Source organism: Rutidosis leptorrhynchoides, chromosome 1 (genome assembly GCF_046630445.1).
Source record: "Rutidosis leptorrhynchoides isolate AG116_Rl617_1_P2 chromosome 1, CSIRO_AGI_Rlap_v1, whole genome shotgun sequence".
Lineage (NCBI taxonomy): Eukaryota > Viridiplantae > Streptophyta > Magnoliopsida > Asterales > Asteraceae > Rutidosis > Rutidosis leptorrhynchoides.
Window position 1 is genome coordinate 580,394,384 of NC_092333.1, and position 21,740 is coordinate 580,416,123.

General features: G+C 35.6%; 1 protein-coding gene across 1 annotated transcript in view; it reads left to right on the plus strand.

The window, feature by feature from the left end:
- The window catches only part of LOC139882427 (chlorophyll synthase, chloroplastic-like), a 186,322-nt gene extending 166,066 nt beyond the window's left edge, over nt 1–20,256 (plus strand). The window contains 11 exon segments of the mRNA XM_071866751.1: nt 1,088–1,173; nt 1,252–1,338; nt 1,442–1,507; nt 1,587–1,670; nt 1,787–1,848; nt 2,208–2,283; nt 2,456–2,518; nt 2,630–2,711; nt 19,167–19,243; nt 19,439–19,486; nt 19,872–20,256. Coding sequence (XP_071722852.1) covers nt 1,088–1,173; nt 1,252–1,338; nt 1,442–1,507; nt 1,587–1,670; nt 1,787–1,848; nt 2,208–2,283; nt 2,456–2,518; nt 2,630–2,711; nt 19,167–19,243; nt 19,439–19,486; nt 19,872–19,934 — 794 coding nt within the window. The 3' untranslated portion in view covers nt 19,935–20,256.
- The last annotated feature ends 1,484 nt before the right edge of the window (nt 20,257–21,740 follow it).

The following is a 21,740-nucleotide window of genomic DNA, read 5'->3' on the forward strand; positions in this document are numbered from 1 at the left end:
CTAATTTTTAAAATGCTAGCGTGTATGAGCTATTTGTGTAAGTGATTGCAAGTAAGTAGATTATATATGTATGTGTATATTTATTGCATTCACTAAGCTTTGCTTACCCTCTCGTTGTTTACCTTTTTATATGCTCGGGCGTCGACAAGGGTAAGGGCGTTCGGTTGGATTAGAGATCCCGCTTGTTTTGATAGGGGACGCTTTTGGATGTGTTAGCTTTTGAAGTTTGGCCAGTATGTGGGTAGTTTAACCCCAACCACCATGCTCTAGGTGTCGTTTGGAATTTAAACTCTTATGGTCGAACTTATATTTTTGAACGAAACTCGTAAAACGGCTGATGTGGGCCCGATGTTGTAAAACTTGGTTTTATGGTGGAAACCTCTTAGTTTAACTTATTATAACATATTGTGAAAGGCCGGAGGTCCTCTCGGAAGCAATCTCTTTATCCGTCGAATAAAGAGAGGGATGACTTTCTCTACTCTTGAGAGTGTGTCACTCTGGGTGGAGAAACGACTTGTCTTTATTCTCGGATAGGGGAAGAATTGTCTACATCTCACCTCCCCCATACACCACTCATGTGGTATTGGGTATTGTTGTTGTTGTGTTGTGAAAGGGTTTTCGTTTAAAAGTGTCGGGAAGCGGGTTTTTCGCTCGCGTAAGTGGGACACTTAGATTAGTCCCTGGCAGTTCATTGGGACGCCGTCCCAAAAGGCTAGACGCCGTCCTGGCCTTCAGTTCATTGGGACGCCGTCCAGAATGTTGGACGCCGTCCAGAATGCTGGACGCCGTCCAGATGTACTGACCCAGAATTTTTTTTTTTTTAAGGCGTGTTTTTGGGTATAACGAGGGTTGGTTTGTTACATATAATAATATCTGGAAGGAAGCTAACAAGCCACATTATAGAATTGGGTTCATTGTGCCAGAATTTGAGTTTTTGGAGTTAAGTCCATCCATTTTAAAGCCATACATGCATATAACAAACATTCAACCTGTGGATCCCACACAATGAAGTGTCAAATTGCTAAAACAATCCAACCGTCAAGCTGTTGATATATCAGTTCTGTTTTGAACTTTCTTTGGATTGCAGGTAACTTCGAATGGACCGTTGAAGATGTTGCTAAATCAATTGTTTGCATGCTGATGTCAGGCCCATTTCTAACTGGATACACACAGGTAGAGTTCATGTACTTTTTTCCATTTAGTGAAAGTTTTGGACCATCAAAATGTCATGTTTTCATTTCCATTTTATAGACAATCAATGATTGGTATGATAGAGATATTGATGCTATTAATGAACCGTACCGTCCAATTCCTTCAGGAGCCATATCTGAAAATGAGGTTAGTTAAGGGGGTTCTTTATTGTAAAGATTAGTTTCTTTTTATCATTAGTAAACAAACAGCTATAATTCAGATTTTTTTTTTTATCTTTTTTAATCTTCAGGTCATTACTCAAATTTGGGTACTTTTTCTAGGAGGTATGGGATTGGCTGGTATACTAGACGTGTGGGTACGTTATGTCATCTTTTTTCTTTTTAAGTTTTGTTTTAATTTAAAAATGTGAGTTTCTAAGGACCATTTTGTTTTAGGCAGGGCATAAGTTTCCTACAATATTCTATCTTGCTTTGGGTGGATCGTTGTTATCTTATATCTACTCAGCTCCACCTTTAAAGGTAAATTCCTTTTTAAATTTGAGGTATATTCTATCTTTCTAATCAAGCCTTTTGTTACACTCAACACTAAATCTTGTTATATCAAAATGACCCTTATATTTTTTATGCGGTTGCACCTCAAACAGAATGGATGGATCGGCAACTTTGCATTAGGAGCAAGCTATATTAGCCTACCATGGTCTGATTTTTTACACCTTACTATTCCGGTTGATTAACTGATACGGGTTGTTAATTTATCTATTTCCATCAATGTTTGACTAATTTGAGTCAAATCTCGATTTTATTGTTTTTATTCAAATTATTACACAAATTTATGCAAATGCATGTTACAGTTTAAGTTTATAAGTTCCTTTTGTTATTGAAAGTACGAGTTATTTTCCTTCTTTTGGAATAGACTGAATATTATTTTCCTCAATGGTAGGATTATTTTTTATTAAAATCCGAGTCGAGCTTATATAAATGGATACGAGCTACAATTCCAAATCAATAATCCATGTTCATTTACATGATGATTTATGCTCTGACTCATTTTAATAGGTGGGCTGGTCAAGCGTTGTTCGGAACTCTTACACCTGACATAGTAGTTCTCACCCTTCTATACAGCATAGCTGGGGTATGTAAAAAATATTAATATACATGTGATTAAATTAATGGTCCAATACTTCTATTTAACTATGTTCGGGTTCAAGTGTTACAAATTATTGCAGAACATAATATAAGTACATGATAGAAGTCAACCATAACAAACCTTGTTATTCTTGATTTTTCCTCTTTCAAAATTGAAGCTCGGTATTGCTATAGTAAATGACTTTAAAAGCGTTGAGGGAGACCGGAAAATGGGGCTTCAGGTTAGCTACACACACTTTTTTTTTTCTTCATTAATATATATCTATATTATCTTATCATTATCGACTTATTTTGAATCACGATGATTTAACATTCGTATGTTATGCGTATAGTCGCTTCCTGTGGCTTTTGGTGAAGAGACAGCTAAATGGATATGTGTTGGTGCCATTGACATTACTCAGCTCTCTATTGCAGGTTTGACCATTATTCATTTATTTGTATCTGAATGAAGCTCTGCTTTGTTCTTCCTTTTAATGGCAAAAACTTGCTATAGTGAAAAGTAGGTGGCTTTGTCGATTAAATTCAACGATAACTCGGTCAAATGAATTAAGATTTAACTGTCTTCAAATTAACGTTTGATGTGATCAGTAGTTTATGGCTAGTTATTGTTGGAAAAATGATCTGATGAGTCAAAGTGTTTTGCAGGAGTTAGAGTCTGGAGTCCTAGAGTCTGAAGTTGCAGATTCTGATAAAGTCAACGTTTTGATTACTTGATGATTAAGCTACGGAAAATTCTGGAGATTTGTTTAAATATTAAGAAGATTGTGTTTTGATTCTGTGTTATCTCTAGAAGATAAACTTTGCATTGTTTAGAATATTTGTTAGTTTTAAGTTTATCTTTTCCTAAGTTTTAGTCAAGTAGTTTAGGAAACCAAATCTTCAAGATTTGGTTTAACTCTGTATAAATAGGGCTACGGTTTATCATTGTAAAGCACCCTTTTGCACGATTAACATTGTCTTTCTTATATCTTCATATCGTGTTCTCTCAATTTTTGTTCTTATAATTCATATTTACTATTCAATTGAGAGTCTGGTGTTCATAGTTCAAATACTGTGAACTTATAACTGGTATCAGAGCGGGAAAGGTGTAAATCCAACTTGGTAATCTTTTAAAACGATCCATATATTGATCAAGATGTCTACCAGTACCATTCCAACCCCAGTTATGGCTGGAAAAGGTGTGCCAATATTCGATGGCACAGACTTTGCAACATGAAAATTGAAAGTTCTTTGGTTTCTGGGTTCCATTCATGAAGATGCTGAGCAAGTCCTCACAACATGACCTATTATACCTGGTGCAATGGTTGAAGCTGTTCCTGCCACAGATACTGTTGCTGCACAACCTGCTTATTTTCGTGAAACTCCAAGAGATAGATGGACTGAAGCACAAGCCATAAAATTCAAGCTTGATAGCAAGATAAGGAGTATTATAGGCAATGCTGTTACTGTTCCAATTCTAAGAAAGATCAGCCATGCCAAGACTGCTAAAGCTATGTGGGATCTTTTGCTTAATGACTATGAAGGAGTCACAGTTGTTAAGACTCAAAAGAAAAAGAATCTGATAAGGTGTTATGAAAACTTTGCTGCTCAGCCGAAAGAATCTTTGAGTGATCTCCATTCAAGATTTCAGGTTCTAATTAATGATCTTGGAAGTGTTGGCGTAGAGAAAACACAACAGGTATTGTGTCAAAAGTTCATTGAATTGTTGCCTTCAAATTTTGAGTTTATGATTACATCCATGGTAATCAGTGAGAAGATAGACAACTATGAATTAAGTTGAGATGTTTGGTATACTATCAAATTTTGAAGAAACACAATTAAAGAACAAGATTAATGCTAAGAAGGTTGTTAAAGATCCAGAAGCTGCATTGGTGGCTACCACAAAGAAGAATAAGCAATTATTCTCCAGTTATTCTAGCAAGGTTGAATCTGAAAGTGATGAAACTTCTGATGATGATAGTGATTCTGATGAAGATGAGGAGATTCAAGATCTGGAAGGGCAGGTGGCTCTTTTGACACAAAGGATTGAGCAGAAAAGGTTTGGTTATAAGAAAGGTAAAGGTAAGAGTACTTTTGATCCAAAGAAAGCTAAATGTTTTAAGTGTAGAAAGATAGGTCACATAGCTGCAGATTGCTGGTCTAAGAGTGAAGGAGGTTCAAATACCAACAAGTCTGTTGACAAGGCAAGAAAGTATAAGCTCAAGTACATAAAGTTGAAGAGTGAAGCAGAAAAGTCAAAGAACAAAGATCAGGAGAAGGCTTTGTACACAGAAGCATGGGAGGATGAAGATTCATCATCTGATGAGGAAGAGGATAAGTCTCTTATGGCTATAACTGAAAGGGATAGTGGTTCTAGCAAGTTTGAGGAAGATTTGAAAGCTATTGAAAAGATGGATAAAGACTCTACTTGTAATAAAGTTTCTGCCTATAAGGTACAAAATTTTGTAAACTATTTTGATAATGAAAAAGTGAGAATGTTTCAGTATTTGTTACTTGACTTTAAGTGGTGTTTAGAAGATATTGATAGGTTAAGAACACAAATTTTTGATCTTAAAAACACCATCGAAAACAAAGATGCTGAAATTAAAGAGTTAAAAGAATGTGAGGCAGAACTTGACACCTATAAAATGGCATACACAGAAGAAACAAAAAGGCTAAATACTGAATTAGGAAGATCAGTTAAAAGGTCAAAATATTATGAAACAATTTGTAAATCTTGGTGTGTGTCTTCCAAAAAGAATTCTGATGCTATTGCCAAACAAATTTCAAATGATGTCAAGGCTATACTAGGTGAAAACTACATATTAAACAATAATGTGGAAGTTGATCCTAGTGTATTCAAACCTGACATTTTACCTGACACTTTTGTAAAATTTGATGGTGACAAAAAGATTTTAACTAATGCATTTGTAAGATCATTAGATCCTGTTGAACCCTCATAGACTATAATACTAGAATGCAGAAATCCACTAGAGTCTGAACTCTTGAAATCTTCAGACTCTAACAGTTTAGTCTCTAAAAGTGAAAGTGTATGTTCTGACCTAGAGTCTGACTCCCAAGAGTCAAGTAGCAAAAGTGATTCTGAATCATCCTCTGATAGTGACACTTGTCCAGATCCAATAAGGTCAACTAAAAGAAGGTCAAAACAAGCAAAGATTATCCAAAAACTCAAAAGGAAAATTTCAAAACTCAATGAAAAAATCAAGAGTCAAGAAAAACCTTTAGTTAAAAGAACATCTTGTTTTCCTGAGAAAATTGAAAAGGTATGGAAACCTAAAGTTTGTGAAAATGTTTTGAAAACAGTTAAGGACAAGTTGATTTGGATTGGGGACAAAGCTTTTGTTTGGAGAGTGAAGAGCACTCCAACTGAACCCACTGAAAAGTGGGTTCCCCTTAAAAACTAATCATTTTCTTTTGTTTTGTGTCTTGTGTAGCAGGGTAATTTGTGGTATTTGGACAGTGGCTGCTCAAGACACATGAATGGATGCAAAGAGCATCTTGTAGGGTTTGTAGAAGAAAAAGGTCCTTCTGTAAGATATGGTGATAATTCAGTTGCAAAGACTATTGGTTATGGTACTGTTAAAGCTGGAAGTGTTTCATTTAAGAAAGTTGCTTTAGTTGAAGGGTTGAAGCATAATCTGCTAAGTGTGAGTCAGATTGCTGATGAAGATTGTGAGATTAGAATAAGAAAGAAAGCTGGTATTATTTATGATCCAAAAGGAAGGCCAACACTTGTAGCTTGGAGAGTTCAAAATGTGTACATGCTGGATTTAGATTCTGTTGATACTGGAATTGAAACTTGTTTGTATTCTCAGACTGTTCCTGAACTTAATTGACTTTGGCATAAAAGGTTATCTCATCTCAATTTCAAAAATATTAATGAGCTTTCCAGAAAGAAGCTTGTTAGAGGGTTGCCTCAACAACCTTTCAAGAAAGATAAACCTTGTTCTGCTTACATTATGGGTAAACAAACCAAAACAAAGTTTCCCTCAAAAACCCTAGCTACTATTAGTGATCCACTTCATATGCTTCACATTGATCTATTTGGTCCAATGAACACTAGTAGTTTGGGTGGGAAAAGATATACTTTGGTAATTGTTGATGAGTATTCTAGGTTTACCTGGGTTATTTTCTTACCTGCAAAAAGTGATGCTCCTGAAGAAATCATTAATTTGATCAAGAGAGAACAGGTTCAAAAAGGTGTTCTTGTTAAGCAATTGAGAAGTGATCATGGCACTGAGTTCAAAAATGTTACTTTAATTGACTTTTGTGAAGAGTCTGGAATTGGTCAAAATTTCTCTGCTGTTAGAACTCCACAACAAAATGGAGTTGCTGAAAGAAGAAATAGAACACTTATTGAAGCAGCCAGAACTATGCTATGCCAATCAAATGTTGCACTCAGATTCTGGGCAGAAGCTATTAATACAGCTTGTTATACTCAAAACAGGGACTTGATTGTGAAGAAACATGGCAAAACTTCCTATGAGCTATTTCATAAAAAGATACCTACTATTCATTACTTCCATGTATTTGGATGTAAGTGCTATATTTTGAATCAAAGAGATCAGCTTGAAAAGATGAGGCCAAAATCTGATGAAGGTGTGTTCATGGGATATTCTTCTGTTTCTAAAGCTTTTAGAGTATTTAATAAGAGAAGAATGAAGATTGAAGAATTCATTAATGTTTCTTTTGATGATAGTTCTATTGAAATAGATCAGTCATCTAGTTCTGAGCATTCTGCACTTAGTGAATTGTCAAATTTAATTTCTGGTAACAGTGTTCAGACTCTGGATTCAGAGTCTGAGTCAGATGAACCTCATTCTTCTGGATTGAAAAATGATTCTGCAGATAATTCTCATACAGAAGAAGTTCAACAAGAAGATAAGCCTGTTGTTATTCAAGAAGGTGATCAATCACCTAATAACACCTTGGTTCCTGTTGTTCATATCAGAAAATCTTCTAGAATCTTAGTTCCTCCAAAGCATCTTGAATATTATGTTGTAGATCCTGCTGGTTTGCCTAAACCTGGTTCTTCTCAGACACCTGTATCTGACTTTGCCATTGCAAACTATTGTTTCTTTTCTAATTTTCTTTCACTCATTGAACCCAAAGAAGTAGATGAAGCATTGGCTGACAATGATTGGGTTGAAGCTATGACTGAAGAGTTGACAGAGTTTGAAAGGAATGATGTATGGGAGTTGGTTCCAAAACCTGATGGTAAAACTGCAATTGGTACTAAATGGGTTTACAGAAACAAGGTTGACAAAGATGGTATTGTGGTTAGGAATAAAGCAAGGTTAGTGGCTCAAGGGTATAGACAAGAAGAAGGTATAGACTATGATGAGACATTTGCTCCTGTTGCTAGAATTGAAGCTATTAGATTGTTTCTGGCATATGCTTCAGATAAAGATTTTGTGGTGTTCCAAATGAATGTAAAGAGTGCTTTTCTAAATGGTAAATTGCAAGAAGAGGTTTATGTGAAGCAACCTCCTGGTTTCAAGAGTAAGAAGTTTCCCAAGCATGTCTTCAAGTTGAAGAAAGCTTTGTATGGTCTGAAGCAAGCTCCCAGAGCCTGGTATGATACTTTGTCAACATTTCTTCTAGAAAAGAAGTTTTCTAGAGGGGCTATTGACAAAACTTTATTCATCAAAAAGGAGAAAGGTGATGTGTTACTTGTTTAAATTTATGTTGATGACATTATTTTTGGGTCTACTAATCCACTTTTGAGAAAATGGTTTTCAGACATAATGTCTAAAGAATATAGAATGAGTAATTTATGTATTCTAAACTATTTTCTTGGACTACAAATAAAGCAGAGTCATGAGGGTATTTTTATTAACCAAAGTAATTACATTTCTGATATGTTAACTAAATATGGTTTTAAAAATTGCTCCTCTTTAAGAACTCCAATGAGTGTTTCTGAAAAACTTGATAAAGATGAGTCTGGAAAACCCACTTGTCAATCAACCTATAGAGGTATGATTGGATCTTTGTTATATTTAACTGCTAGTAGACCTGATATAATGTTTGCTACATGTATGTGTGCACGTTATTAGTCAGATTCTAAGGAGTCTCATTATAAAGCTGTGAAAAGAATTTTTAGGTACTTAAAAGGTACCCCTAACCTGGGTCTTTGGTATGCTAAAGACTCAGGGTTTGATCTAATTGGTTACACAGATGCAGACTATGCAGGTTGTAAGTTAGACAGAAAAAGCACTTCTGGTGGGTGTCAATTATTAGGTGGAAAATTGGTGAGCTGGTCCAGTAAAAAGCAAAATTCAGTGGCCACTTTCACAGCAGAAGCTGAATATGTTGCTGCAGGAAGTTGTTGTGCTCAGTTACTTTGGATGCAACATCAACTTTTGGATTTTGGGTTATCATTGACCAAAACTCCAATAATGTGTGGCAATGAAAGTGCAATTGCTATTACTGAGAATCCAGTGTTTCACTCCAGAACCAAGCATATTGAAATCAGACATCATTTTATAAGGGATTGTGTTGAAAAGGGCAAAGTGTTTTTAAAGCATATTCAATTGGCAGATATTTTCACAAAGGCACTTCCTGAAGAAAGGCATTTTTATCTGCTTGGACAACTTGGAATGTTAAATCCATCTATTGAAATGTTGTCCAGTGATGATATTTCTTGAGTCTGAATTATTTTCTTAGGGTCTGGGTGACGTAATATTGTTCAGAGTCTGGGAAAGTTTACTCAAGTGTATTTTTGTATATAAATTTGTTTCATTCTTTAGTCAAATAAAGTTTTTTTTAAATTTCGTTTTTAGGTTAATTTTTTTTTTCTTTATTCTATTTCCTAAAATAAAAGGGTCAAATTTGTTATTAATGAAGGGAATTAATGGTAACCTTTTGCAAATTTTTGTCAGGAGTATTAATTTGATAATGATTGTGTCAATCTTTTTGATAACTTTTTGCTATAATGCATTGGATCAATCTTGACCGTGCAGACCAACCTGCAGATTCTGAGCAATCGAAGTATGAGTTGTTACCCCAGAATTGAATTGAATTGATTGTACAAATTGCCATTCTCGAGTATCTTTTCCGCCCTACACCGACACCGGGTTTAGTTGGCTCGGTAATTTTACTCGACGTGTGGTTGTTTCGAAACAGGGAACAACTTTGAATACACAAGCTTGTAACCCGCGGATGAACCGCACACTAGAGCCTTATTGGGGCTAAAACCAGTAACGAGAGCCTTTTTGGTGATGTTCCACAAACAGAGCAGGCTGAAGACATGGGTGAGGAAATCCCACCTCACTCTAACCCATCTTCACCCACTGCTGCTGAGCAAATTATCCACTCAACCCACCTTATGAACCCACCAGTTCATACTGAGAATACCACCATATCTACAACCTTAGATTCTACAGCACTTGTGAATTCACCTCAAAAATTCACTAGGAAAAGTGTTGTATGTACTATTCCACCACCTCTGCTAGAGGTTGGTGAGAAGAGTGCTTTAACCCAGCCTGAACCTGGTAGGTTAGTTAGCTTGGATACCCACACTACAGTCGCTGAGAAAACTCACTCAGTTGACTTACATGAAGAAGTCCCAATCCTGGATTCAAATAAACAAATTCAACAACCTACTGCAATGACCAAGCCAACTGCTACCCCAGACTTAAGTCTGCCACTACTCACTCCAAATATTCCATCCTTACACTTACTTGCACAGGCTGTCAATATCACACTCATGTCACAGGGTGAGATACAGGCCTCAAATCCTTCCATGTCCAAAGATCGCCCTACTTTTCAACAGGAAGGCTGTGAGGACATACCAACCCTACCCTTATCTTCTGGCACTACTTCTCAGACTGAGGCACCAGTCACCATGGTTGGCCTACATCAGGCTTTGACCAAGTTGACTAAGGAGTTTGATGACAAACTCTCTGGTGTGCAGTCTAAGATTAATAATCTTAACTTTAATAATAATTTTGTTTCAAAAGATGAGCTGTTGGAGGTAAGGAGGTTGGTTGGGGATATGCAGGGGTTGTCTAGTGCAGGTGGTTCAGGGTCTGTTACAGAAATTAATCACAGGTTGGCTGAGCTGGAGAAAAGGATGGTTGGTGTTGATGAACTGAGACAATGCTTTACTGGGTTTGCTTCTGATATTTGTTCCCTCAAAAATCAATAATCAGAAATTTGGAAGGTCATATCTTCTCTGCCTTTAGATGATGTCAAAAAGGGGGAGAAAAGAAAGAGGTCAGATGATGCAGGTACAGGTACTGCAGATGCAGGTTTTGCAAGTGTTGAGGGGGAGCAATCAAAGAGAGCTCAAATTGAGGGGGAGCATCAGGTTGAGGGGGAGAATATAGTTGATAGAGGTGTTGGTGATACTCAAATGGTTGGTGGTGTTGTTGATATTCAGGGAAGTTCTAGTGCTGTTGTGGTTGCTGCTACTCAAAGAGCAGATGGTGATTTAAGGGCTCAGATGAACAAGAGATTTAGATTCAGAAGATATGAAGGTGATGTTGTCAAGGTTGAGGTTGATAAATCTGAATTTGAAGGTGTAACTCTACTTCTAACAATGACACATTTACCAGATAGGAGATTAAGAGTTAAAATAAATCAAATTGTTCGTTTGGGTTTTTGTGAGTGGAAAGGCATAGCTGTGTGTATCAAGGAGTATACAGGAGATCAAGTTGTTGTGAAAGAAGTGTTGAAGAGAGGTTATATGCTGGTACATTTGGTGTTTGAAGAAGGGTTTATAAGTTTTAAGGATTATGAGGTATTTTGTGGAATGTTTATGAAGGAGAGAAGAGCTAAGGGACATGTTAAAAGGTATGTTGTTCCTGAACATTTAGAGTTTGTTGATGATAAGTATGTTGAGTATTTGGATGCTTTGATGATCAAGACAAATGGAAATCAAAGGATGTTAATTATGTGTGATCAGTTTGAAGGGGCTATCATTGATATGTTGATCAGCTTACTGTCCAGATGTAAAATACAGCAGACAACTTCTTTCAGGGTGCAGCTGTTAAAACACTTGTATAGTAAGCTTTCTATGTTGAAGAATATCAGGTCTATGAAGAGCAAGTGCAAATTGATTGAAAGGGAGTATGCAAAACTGAAGGAATAGGTGAACAGGTGGTTTTGACATCATCAGATAGGGGGAGATTGTTGGAAAAATGATCTGATGAGTCAAAGTGTTTTGCAGGAGTTAGAGTCTGGAGTCCTAGAGTCTGAAGTTGCAGATTCTGATAAAGTCAACGTTTTGATTACTTGATGATTAAGCTACGGAAAATTCTGGAGATTTGTTTAAATATTAAGAAGATTGTGTTTTGATTCTGTATTATCTCTAGAAGATAAACTTTGCATTGTTTAGAATATTTGTTAGTTTTAAGTTTATCTTTTCCTAAGTTTTAGTCAAGTAGTTTAGGAAACCAAATCTTCAAGATTTGGTTTAACTCTGTATAAATAGGGCTACGGTTTATCATTGTAAAGCACCCTTTTGCACGATTAACATTGTCTTTGTTGGTGCATATAAATCCCGAGTTCTTATCAACCGAGGCAAACATGACTGTCGGCCGACTGTCATATCAATCGACCGATGTTGGAGACAGTCGACCGACTGTCTCCCTGAGAATATATATACGGGTTGCCTTGTTCATTTTAGTTGTTGATCGTTCCACACCCCGTCACTGCTCCCGGTCGTTTTCCTCCCGTCCCAAAAACCCACACAAGTCGAATCTAGACTCTAGGCATCGATCTAATCCGGTCCAAAAGGATCCGGTTCGACCCATTCGATCCCGAACGTCAACGATTCACGAAAACCTTCGATCCCAAGATCCGTCGAGCTCCAACAAAGTGGTATCAGAGCTTTAAGGCTTGTAGGATCGATCGTTCAATCCGTGAATTCGTTTTTGAGTCATAAAAATTCGATTTTTAAAGTTTTTTTCCGGTTCAAACATTGGTTTGTAAAGTCAAAAAGAGTATTGTTTTAAATAAAACTAAAATTGCAAAAGTGTTCTAAATCATGTCACGTACCTTTCTGCAAGTTTTCAAGTCCTAACTCGCTGTTTTGGGTCTCCTCCACCGCGAACCACCACCACCCGCTGCCATTTTCTGCAAAATCACCAAGAAAACGTCATTTTTAAAGTCGACCGATTGTCAATCTACTTCGGCCGATTGTCAACCTACTTCGGCCGATTGTCACTCTCAATTCGACCGATTGTCACCTCACTTCGACCGATTGTAAAAGCCAAATTGACCGATTGATATTTTACCAAATAACCTGTTTGACGTCGAACCTCGGCCAACTAACGATACGACAGTCGACCGACTGTCATATCAATCGACCGATGTTGGAGACAGTCGACCGACTGTCTCCCTGAGAATATATATACGGGTTGCCTTGTTCATTTTAGTTGTTGATCGTTCCACACCCCGTCACTGCTCCCGGTCGTTTTCCTCCCGTCCCAAAAACCCACACAAGTCGAATCTAGACTCTAGGCATCGATCTAATCCGGTCCAAAAGGATCCGGTTCGACCCATTCGATCCCGAACGTCAACGATTCACGAAAACCTTCGATCCCAAGATCCGTCGAGCTCCAACAAAGTGGTATCAGAGCAAAAGTGTTCTAAATCGTGTCACGTACCTTTCTGCAAGTTTTCAAGTCCTAACTCGCTGTTTTGGGTCTCCTCCACCGCGAACCACCACCACCCGCTGCCATTTTCTGCAAAATCACCAAGAAAACGTCATTTTTAAAGTCGACCGATTGTCAATCTACTTCGGCCGATTGTCAACCTACTTCGGCCGATTGTCACTCTCAATTCGACCGATTGTCACCTCACTTCGACCGATTGTAAAAGCCAAATCGACCGATTGATATTTTACCAAATAACCTGTTTGACGTCGAACCTCGGCCAACTAACGATACGACAGTCGACCGACTGTCTAATCCTCGATCGATTGTCTCTCTTCTTCGACCGACTGTGTTTCTGAAAAAAATATATATATAACAATTTAGGTAAGTTGCAGGTACCTATTTTTGTTTGATAAGTGTTGAGAAGAAGAAGTAACAGTGTTTGTTTTGTCACGAAGATACAAAAAGAAAGAACAAGAGATTAGTATTGAATGTGGAAATTATCAGTTGTGGGAAGGAGATTAATAGACTTGTGACTTAAATAGATGCATGAGTTCACTGGATTATTGGTTTTAGTATAAGAGTGAGACTCATTTTGGATTGTTGTCAAACAAAGAAATAAGTGTCATTCTTGTGGGGACCATCCTTGGTGTTCTTATTTTATTCTTTGTTGAGACGTGGACGAGAGAGATAGAGATTGGTGTTGATGTACTTTGAGGCAAGTTGGACCACACTTTTTTGGAGTATTGATCAACATCACATAAAAAATAAAATAAAAAGGTGCAAGTATTGGTATTGGTGAAATCATACAAAAGTTTTTTTTTTTTTTTTTTTTTTTTTTTTTTTTTTTAGTTACACTTCTTTTATTTTAATTCAATTTTTGTTATATATATATAAAAAAAAACGACTTTCTTGTTTTAATATAAATATAAATAAATTTGTGGACTCCTTTTATTTTGTATTGGTCAATAATTGAAAGAAATAAGGAGATGGATCCCACTTGTGTGCTTGTTGACATAGAACAGGAGCAAGAAGCAAAGTAAGCAAACAAAGTAATTTAATTACTTGTGGTTTTTGGTGATACACGTGGGACAAGAAGAGAAAGAAAGAAGGATCAAAATTTGTGTCCAAAATTTTAAAATCTCTAATCTTTGGTTATTTTTTGGGAATTTCGCGATTTTTTGTCAGATTTTAAAGTATTCATATGTTTTACTCGTGTGACGAAATGAAGGAAAATAAGGGACAAACGTTGAAACGGGAATGGAAAAGATTTGCAGCACGGAGTACCGAGACTTTAGAGGACACGATAACGAGATATTGTCATTTAATATCCGAGATGAAAAATTGTAGAATCGAGGTGACACAAGATAAGGCTGTAAAAGTTCTAAAAGAGGGATTGCCAAGGAAATGGAATGCATGCATTGAGCAACTTGAAGAGAGAGCTTGGGTTAGAGATACTGTTCTCACTCTCAATTCAGTTATTTCCATGTTGAGAGAGAAGATATTAGAACAATATGCTATAAGCAATATGCTTCAAGATCTTAAGATAAATGATACGTCTTCATCCAGAGTTGAAGAGCCGGTTGTGAATGCTGTTGCTGATGAGTCAGATAATGTTGAGCAGGATGCGGTCATCACTAAATCAGTATTGAATTCAGAATCTGAAGAAGACAGTTGCGCTAAGGAGAATAGTACGTTCATGAAAGATGCATCTAGCAGCTCTAAGGTACATGCTGAACCTTCCTTTGTATGTAATGATTGTGTTAGTCATAAACGTGAGATTGCTAAACTGGAATGCATAGTTTCTAAACTGAATGGAATCCCCTTAGATTGTGTTTACTGTCCCGAGTTAAAACGGGAGCTTCATATTTTTAAGGCGAGTTATCTAGAGATGAAATCCCTGTATGAGACTAATTTAATTCACTTTAACAATAAGAAGGAATTCAGGGAGACAATCAAAACTCTAGAAGGTCAAGTTCATGATTTAAGAGCCACAATTTCAGGTGACCAAAAGGCCATAATGATGTACTTAAATCAACTTGAATGTGCTAAGAGAGAAAAGGAAGAGTTTAAGATTAAGTATGAGTCAGAAAAGGCTAGAAATGACACTTGGCAGCGAATGTCATATGTCACTGACTATACTGTCTACAACAAGAATGATGGTAAAAAGGGTTTAGGTTATAATGAATGTCCTCCTCCTCTTAGGAATGAGTACATTAATAAACCTTCTGATTCTTGTCTTAGTGAAATCCTAAGTGCTAAATCTGTAGAGACTGAGAAGGTTGAGACTCCTAAGCTTTTTAAGAAAGATCTAGGTAAGTCCCATGAGTTAGTTGATGGAATTGTTAAAGATTCGATTTCTGAGGATGAGTCTGGTACTCTAGGTTTAACAACATCAGATCCCACCCCTGCGCAAAAACCTGTTGAAAAACCTGAGTCAGAATTTAGAAAAACTTCCAAACCCAAATCCTCTAGATCTAAATCGAAACCAAAGGTTAAACCTGATTACAGTTATGTGACCAATCCTGTTAAATTTATTAATGAAGGAGAATTACCAAAGGTACCTCTCCCGAGTCAAAATGTGAAAACTGGATACGTACCGCCGCATAGGAGAAATGTTACTCAGGAACCTATTTTGAAAGAGAAAGTGACTCATCGTCCTAGAAAGTTTGTAGACCGTAGGACATGTTTTGATTGTGGAGAATATGGACATGTTGCTTGGAAGTGTCCGAACTACTTGCGTACACCACATAGGAAGGTTGACCTGAACCAAAAGTTTAATGAAAATTTGTCTAGGTCAAAATGGAAGAACAATAGATTTTTCAAGAATCGTTCAGCCTCTCCTATTAAGAAACGTGCTTCCACCCCAACTTTCAGAACTTCCACACCTCCTAACTTTGACTCGAAAATTGTTTATCGTAAACAATCGCCATCTAAGCGTCAGGTTTGGAAAGCTAAGTCTGATGGAGGTGATAGTACAAGTGGTGATGATGTGATTACGACATCGTGGGGATCCACAGGAAAATGGGTGGATCTGCAGGTTATTGGTGTCGACGGGAAACCCACTGCCATTCGGGCTTGGGTTCCCACTTTGAATTAATGTGATATCGTCCCAGAAACGAAACGTCAAATGAGTAACCAACTCTTTTTATGTTTTCTTTACTATATTTGTACATTTGCATGTTAGGTAGTTTAAATTTATGCATTGCATTTTATCTTTTGATTGCATAAAATCCAAAAAGCCAAAAAGATTTTCGGTTTTAGTATTTTAGGGGGAGAAAATGGTAACAAAAAAAAAAAAAAAAAAAAAAAAAATGATGATAAAATGAAAAACACACAAAAATAGAAAATCAAAAAATTGAGTTGCTTGATCAACACGTTGGGAGATGACTGTATTACTAAACTTGCATGTTTATCGTTTGGCGCGAATAATAAGTAGTATAGATTAAATCAATGATTATTCATATCAAGTACCATTAAGCCTTATGACTCAATCATCAGAATGAGATGATCACACTCATAATCATGTAAATATCTTGATAAGGAAATCATGGAAAGATTTACAGCGGTTGAACGGTAGTCACCTAATTATCACGTGTGCATATTCTAGAAATAATTGTTCAGGAAATCAACAGAAGGTGAGGGTATTCCCTATTGAGATTTATACTGGACATATTTGGCGTTGAATATCCCCAAGCAATAATCAAAATTTGCTCTACCATTGAGTCTAACGACTAATTGGGATATTCAAGTGATCAATACAAGGTGAGGATATTTTGTACAGATATTGTATATCAAATTCTATCGGCTCGTAATGCTTGAATCCAAATATAGAAAGGTTAGCTTACATAGAGGTAAATATATTTCGAAAATAATGTTTAAAAGTATATCCAACCATCACGGGCCGTCCTTGTCTTTAAGGGAGAACACCTATGAATGATTTGAGCATCCAAAGTAATTATGAAGTCAACGAGCATCTGCATAAAGTTCAAGTCAAGCTTTAACAAGATGAAAACAATATTCAAATGTTCAAAGATGAAGAATTCAAGTCAAAATCAATCAAGAAGAAATATAATGAAGAGAGTTCCCATAATGAGGAGAGTTCCCATAATTAAAGAAGATATGTGCTCAAATCTCAATTCATTCATAGTGTGCCGCTCTCGCGTGGCTTGGATTGTTGATCCAGGGGTTCACTTTGAACTGCCGAACATCCTTGTGCCTGTGATATACGATATACCCATTAAGACAAGAAGTTAGAAATATATTTACAGATATGTACTCTAAGTTATGCTATTACAGATGAAAAGCATGGGGTTTATAGCAGTTGTGTATGCACATCTCAGAATATTCAAATACTATGAGATCTACCCGAGCCATCTAAATCGAAGGTATAGGTTGAGGTAGAAGCCCAAGGCTGACAGAAATATTCAAAATACTGTGAGAGTACCTCCTGATCAATTAGATCAAAAGTATGTGCTAGTGATAACGGACATCGTCTGGACTTTAGTGCTCAATTGACTACCTGATACATCGTGCGATCTCAAATGAGGACTGATTCGATGATCTAATCTAGCATAGAAATATGTTAAAGTAATTAATCAACGTGATCATCAAAATGTCTATGAGGAAAGAATATGAAAGCTTAATGTGACTTGATATCTATAATCAGAGTTTTAATCTGTAGGTACTTAATCTTAAGAATTGAACGATGATGATTTGCTACAACAGTTTAGTATTGATTCCATGTTAAGATCAACATATTAAAAGAAATATGTGATTTTGTTTCCGTTAAAATATTTGTTAGTATTTTAGTGTAATTGCATCAACTTTTCATACATGCATTCATATTATGCAAAACAAAAAGATTTTTGGTATGTTTTAGCATAAATTTTTAGAAAATTCAAAAATATTTTCGGTCTTATTTATTTTTCTGGTTACTCATGTGAGATGAAACTGACGTGTCAGACTGAAGTTAAGTTTTGTTGAAAAGCAATAAGTGTTTTTGCTGTTTGAAAATTCAAAAGTTTTGAATGTTTACAACAATGTGATTTGAATTTTGAATGTATATGAAAAATGTTGAGTCAAAATGGTTAAACCTGTGTTTGTTTGAACTGTATGTCTATATGACCAACATTTTGTCAAAGTTGATATACGTACGAGCCATGTTAACTGAAAGAAGAAGTTAAAGTTGGAGCTTCGGGAGTTCTGATGAACATGAAGGAATGGCGTACGTGAAAGAAATGAATAAAGCTGCTTAATTAATAGTCTCGATGATTATAATGTTAAGAAGCTTTTGAAGAAAATAGAAGTTATTGTGGGATAATCAGAAGCGTCTGATTATTTATGGGCCAAACATTGTCAAATCTTAAGACTCCGCTGCTTCTAAGAAGATTTGAAGAGATTGAAGAACCTGAAGTCACAACAGTCATAAGTTAGGGTTAATCTAATGACTGTCGAGCTTTGAAGATTGCTGAGTATACGTCTCCGAGTATCAAAAGAGATTTTACTTAAAGGTTCAACAAATTGTATTTCTTGATAATTGTATCGACTTGCAATTGTCACTGGAATATGATAAGGATAAAGATGAAGAGAGAAGACGAGTAGAGAAAATATGTGCCATATAAGGGAGTTTATTGGTGCATAAGGGAATTCAAGTAAATCAGAATGTAATGCCACATCCTAGGGGGAGTATGTTGATCCTCAATGGAGTTTGGTGGTGTTTATGTCCGAGTTAAGAAGAAATGTTGATAGAACTAGGTCTTAGGGGGAGTTTGTTGGTGCATATAAATCCCGAGTTCTTATCAACCGAGGCAAACATGACTGTCGGCCGACTGTCATATCAATCGACCGATGTTGGAGACAGTCGACCGACTGTCTCCCTGAGAATATATATACGGGTTGCCTTGTTCATTTTAGTTGTTGATCGTTCCACACCCCGTCACTGCTCCCGGTCGTTTTCCTCCCGTCCCAAAAACCCACACAAGTCGAATCTAGACTCTAGGCATCGATCTAATCCGGTCCAAAAGGATCCGGTTCGACCCATTCGATCCCGAACGTCAACGATTCACGAAAACCTTCGATCCCAAGATCCGTCGAGCTCCAACAGTCTTTCTTATATCTTCATATCGTGTTCTCTCAATTATTGTTCTTATAATTCATATTTACTATTCAATTGAGAGTCTGGTGTTCATAGTTCAAATACTGTGAACTTATAGTTATCCTTATTAACAAAAACTAACTAGTAAATACTATGCAATTTTGGTGACAGGTTACCTTTTAGGATCTGGTAAACCGTATTATGCTTTAGCACTCGTTGGGTTAATTGCTCCACAAATCTTCTTTCAGGTAACGAATATTACTTGCTAAATCTTCATCTCATTAGAGTTGATTAAAGTACCACTTTCTTCATCAATCTCATGAGAACTTGAAATTTTGAAATCAACAATTTAAATTACTAATATTGTTTAGTAAAATGTCATTAACTTCATGACGAGTACCAAGATTGCAAAATTTTGATACCAACCTTGTTTCTTGATGCAGTTTAAGTACTTCCTCAAAGATCCAGTTAAATATGATGTCAAGTATCAGGTATCACATAATATGACGTATGCGCTTTGACCTTTATTGTCAAGCCTTTACCAATTCCGTAAAATGTCTGTTTTTTGTTATGAAGTTGAACATCATTCTAAATCATTTAATTTCAAATTTTATATTCTATATAAACCCTCTAAAACATATTTGTAAGCATGTCAGTTTCAATGTGTGGCCTATTTTTCGCTCAGTTTCATTGATAATATTAAGGAAAAATTTGTTTGGCAGTTCACTGCTATAGTATTGTTGCCTATGATTTTTGCCATTATTATAGCTTCTTAAAATTGGCGTTATAATTATTTTGATTTAGATTATTAGATGATAGATGATAATATGTCCGAAATATTGGAACTAATGAAGTTGTTTAATGCTTTTATTCCAGGCTAGTGCTCAACCATTTCTTGTTCTTGGCCTTTTGGTGACTGCGTTAGCTACTAGTCACTAATATACATTTTGAAAAATGTTACACAGTCACTAGGTCAAAAGTTTTACAGAATCGTTTTCAAGCTTCTCCGCATAATTAAATCCCCGATTTTGTTTGACTTGCGCATTTAAATTCTGTTTTCGGTATATTCCTGTTTCTCCAGCTACATGTGTGAGTCGTTAGCGTTGTTGGTGCGAGATCTGGCAATAATTGTTGTAATTATCTGCTATCCTTTCTTTTCCCTTAAATCAGAAACAGGTATTACTTTATACATGTAATAACATATGTGAGTGAAGTTTGTGTATATTGATTGATAATAATATCAAATAGAAATGTTTGTTAGTATGGTGAAAATATGTTTTAATGACTTCATTTAATAATTAATAAATCTCACAAAAAAGGGCTTCAATATCAAAACAAAAATGGCCGATTTTGTAGAATATGAGATGTTAGATTTCAGATTAATCTTCTTGGACAGTTGACTTTTGAATTCTCAAAAGTCTACTCAATTGGGAGTGGAGGAATAATAACTTTAATTATAAAAAAAAAATACTCCGTATAAAATAGTCAAATTAAAGTAACAGGTTAATATAGGCATAAGTTAAATTTTCAGGAAATTATCAATCACATCATTTACATATTAATAATTGCAATTATGTGTATTTTCTTTGCTTGTGTAGAATATGTCAAACATCTAAATATTAAATATACTATACTAGTGAATCTGTTTATTAATTAAGAGAATATTGCTAGCTTGACAACTACAATCAAGTTACCATTATTATTATTAGAATTAATTATTAATTATACCATTGCTCCCTGTGGTTTATTCAAAATTATACAGGTAGTCCTTTTCTTTTTAAAATTATACCAGTAGTCCATGTGGTTTAATAAATGCACATCGTTGGTCCTAAATCTAACGTCATGTAAATAGTTAACGAGACAAATTAAGTAACGTTAAATTTAGGACCAGCCCCGTACATATATCAAACCACGTGGACTATCGGTATATTTTGAAAAGAAAGGGACTAGTTTTCTCCTTTTTTTCTCATCTTCATCATCTCAAAGTTATAAACCCTAAATTTATAAATCTCCATCTTCAATCCCAATTACATGAACCCTAATTTTATAAACCTTCATCTTCATCATCTCAAAATTATAAAACCTAATTTTATAAACTTTCATCTTCATCATCTCAGTTACATAAACCTTAATTTTAATAATCTTGATCTTCAACCCAATTACATGTTACTTTAATTTTGCTAATCACAGTTATTGGTTTCACTTTTGCTTATTGGTTATATAAAATGAGTATAATATTATAAAATTACTGTATATAACAAAATTGTTACAAAATAGAATGTCAGATTTTAGCATTATAAAATATCAAATTTGGTCATCTATTAGTTTTCGAGATGCTGGGGTTGTGTGATTGCTTATTATGACCCATGTGGATATTCAGCATACATCAACCGGGTTTTGTTTTTTTGGTACACAAATAAAAGTGGTTGAAATAAAATCGTAATACGTCAAAGACTATAATGTTGACTTTGATTTAATATTTGGATGGTTCGCCTACAAATTGTATGATTGATTACAAAAATCCTTAAAGTGGAACTTTTGTTGGGCACTGAGATTAAGGTTCATATAATTGTAAGTAAACATAGTGACTGTAATTTTATCCTTATAAAATTAGACTTCATTTAATTTGGAATGATGAAGAGAAGTTTTATGGTTTATTATTTTGAGATGATGAATATGAAGATGAATGTGAGAAAAGAGGAAATAACTAGTTTTTTTATTCAAAATTATACGAATAGTTCATGT